General features: G+C 54.7%; 1 protein-coding gene across 2 annotated transcripts in view; it reads right to left on the bottom strand.

Moving 5' to 3' along the window:
* Positions 1–2,733, bottom strand: part of Snorc (secondary ossification center associated regulator of chondrocyte maturation) — an 18,452-nt gene continuing 15,719 nt past the window's right edge. Inside the window, exons 1-3 of one of the 2 annotated variants that reach the window (XM_006245417.5) lie at positions 1,227–2,733; positions 281–463; positions 1–155 (exon numbers count right to left, since the gene is read on the bottom strand). The exon at positions 1,227–2,733 is cut by the window's right edge and continues 15,719 nt beyond it. In XM_006245417.5, coding sequence (XP_006245479.1) covers positions 46–155; positions 281–463; positions 1,227–1,296 — 363 coding nt within the window. In that variant the 5' untranslated portion in view covers positions 1,297–2,733 and the 3' untranslated portion in view covers positions 1–45. The remainder of the gene's footprint in view (positions 156–280; positions 464–1,226) is intronic. The other variant, NM_001413910.1, reaches the window with a different exon arrangement.

Raw genomic sequence — 2,733 nt, 5'->3', positions numbered from 1 at the left:
TGCAGAGTCACCGCGGGCGGGGCCTGCGCGGCTCTTTTATTGGCTTCAAGAAGCAGAAAACTTCCTTAGCGCGACGACCACGAGTGCCAGCACCACGCAGGTGGCCAGCAGGGCGGCGATCACGATGGCTGCAATGGCGCCTGGCCCAAGTGATCCTGTGGAGGACAGAGGACCATGTTACCCCTCCCACTCCCAAATCCAGCCTAGGCCTGGACCCCCGCATGCCTTCCTTCCCTCTTACCCTCCTCCCTCCCCCTTTCCTGCTCTGCCCACGCCTTACCTCCATCCTGGTCCACTCTTGCTGGAGGGGTGCTGTCCTCTGGTGCTGGAGCCGAGGTGGGGAATGGGGGGCCAGAGACTGCAAATTCTTGTTTGTGGCTAGTGCTCTCCAGGGGACCTTCACCCGAGGACAATTCAATAGGGTCATTCCACAAGGTGGGATTGGGCTCCTGAGGACCCTCTGCTGCAAAGTCAAAAATAGACAGTGGGACTCAGGTAGTCTATGGGCAGGGATGCCGACTCTCCCCAACAGATCAACTAAGGGATGCCCTACCCCACATTCCACAAGGCCAGGCATTGGGCTAGGAAATTCTCTAAGTTTGGGAAACCATCCACATGTGAGCATTAAAGCCATGCAAGGACAGATTGATGGAGGTAGGGAGCCAGGGACAGTTACAATACAGGGATTGCTCTGTCCCCCAGGGCAGACACAACTCAGCCATCACCTGGGGCAAAAGCTGAGAGTCAAGGACCTTTGAGGGTACCACTGCTCAGGCAAAAGACAGGAGAAGCCAACCATAGGCTCAGATCAGGAACCAACCCTGAGCCTCTAGCAGCCCCTCCCTCAACCCAAGGCAGCTTATTGCTGCTTGAAAGAGGTGGGGGGAACAGCACAGCGAGGCTTCCCACACTCCATCGGTCTCAGCCTGCACATCCAGAATTGCCTTTCATAGACATCCTCAGCCTCTGGGGCTGGGAGTCAACATTGTCTGGGGGTACCCAGGGATCCCAGAGTGAAGGAAAAAGACAGGAAACACAAGATAGAGATGAGTCACAGGGCCCCTCTGCCACAGACTTCCCTCCCCCTAAACACACACCACTATAAGAAGCCCAGCCTGTGAAGCCCAGAGCACCACATGCCGGCCCCATGTCTTCTCCAAGACAAGTTCAAGACCAGGCTGGTCAGCAGGCTCTAAGATCTTCTTAGCCTCAAGCCTTGGTTTCACCTGGGAAGGAAAGTAGTCCAGGGGCACAGAGCCCCACGCAGAATCCATACGGAGACCCAATGGCTATCATTCTATCATCTCATTGATTCTAGCTGCCTGTGGCATGGGGGTCATTTTTTTCCCTAATCAGAGAAAAGAAAGTCAAGGCTCAGGTTAAGTGGAGACAACCAAGGTGGGTGGGGCCAAAGCCCTGGGCAGACTGGTGATGGCTCTGTCTCCCTAGGGACCTCCAGTAAAGCTGGACCCAGTGCACCCAAGCACAACCTGTGGGCCACTGGGACGCCTTTGAGCTAAGCGCTCCATCTTTGGGTGCCTCTGTCCCTCTGTGGACAGGCTCAGAATAAGGACAGCTCAGGATAGACCCAAGGGACTGGAGTGTCCCTGCTCATGGTTTACCCCCACCCCCCGGGACAAACAGGACACACAGCCAGAGCCTCGAAATAACCAAGCCCTTCAAAAAATGCCAAGGTTTGGAAAGGGGAAAGAACTGTGAGGATTTGTTCCTGACCAGGATGGGAGGGAGGGTCCTATGCCCTGTCAGAGACTCTGGGTAAAGCTGGTAAGTACAGTGCTGGGGTTCCTGTCCCAGTTTGAAGCCACATTCTGGTTGGGAAAGCACACTTGCTTGTTCTTAACTCAACATCAGAGGCCAAATGATGTCGGCGACTTTGGGCTGCTTCTGCATTGGGGGCTAGGGAACTATGTGGCAAATATTGGTAACTGGTGACCAGGTGAAGGCTGTGCCAGAGTTCAGTACATAATTTTACAACTTTGTGTGTGTGTGTACAGTTGAAGTTTTTTCACCATAAGATTTGGCAGATCCCTTAGGATTTTGGTAGGCCTAACATTAGATTTTAGGCTCTGTCCTAAAGCCTATCACAAGCCTGGGCCAGACTTAAGACTCAACTTGTAGGCAGGGACTACCACCGTGTGCCAAAGGGGTTCCCCAAACTAGACCCCCTTTTTGGAAAAGACTGGCAAAATGTCCCCGAAGACCTTTGTCTTCCACCTCAGGAGGCTTCCCTCTCCAAGAGTGGTACCTGGGCCAACCCCTCTCTAAGCATGAGGAGCGCTTTGTGAGGAGGCCAATGGTTAGAGAAAGTGCTCATAGCCTGAAAACCCTCAGGAAGGACCTCAGGCCTCAAGCAAGCCAGTGCCAAGCTCCCAGGGCTGGACAGGAAAATCCCGAGCATGCCCTTCAACAGGCCTTGAGGTCTTCACAGACTGCTTGTCTGCCCTGAGACTCTTCAGGACACACCCAAAATAGACAAGCAGGCTGGTCCCTCCCCACCCCACCTCTACCGGCCGAAGCTTACCTCCAGTGCCAGGCATCTGGCCAGGGAGGCCGCCCAAGTCTTCTGAGTGCCAGGGCCGGCCAGCCTAAGTGGTGCCTACTTCCTGGCCAGAGACGGAGTTTGCCCCAACCCACCATGGCAGGGGTACACCTGTGGGTCGTAGCCAAGGCCTTATCTTGTTTTCCTATGCACTCCATGTTCTCCAGACTTAG

This window comes from Rattus norvegicus, chromosome 9 (genome assembly GCF_036323735.1).
Source record: "Rattus norvegicus strain BN/NHsdMcwi chromosome 9, GRCr8, whole genome shotgun sequence".
In the NCBI taxonomy this organism is placed as follows: Eukaryota; Metazoa; Chordata; class Mammalia; order Rodentia; family Muridae; genus Rattus; species Rattus norvegicus.
The sequence above is the reverse complement of the archived record's forward strand: the minus strand, read 5'-3'. Positions and strand labels throughout refer to the sequence as shown.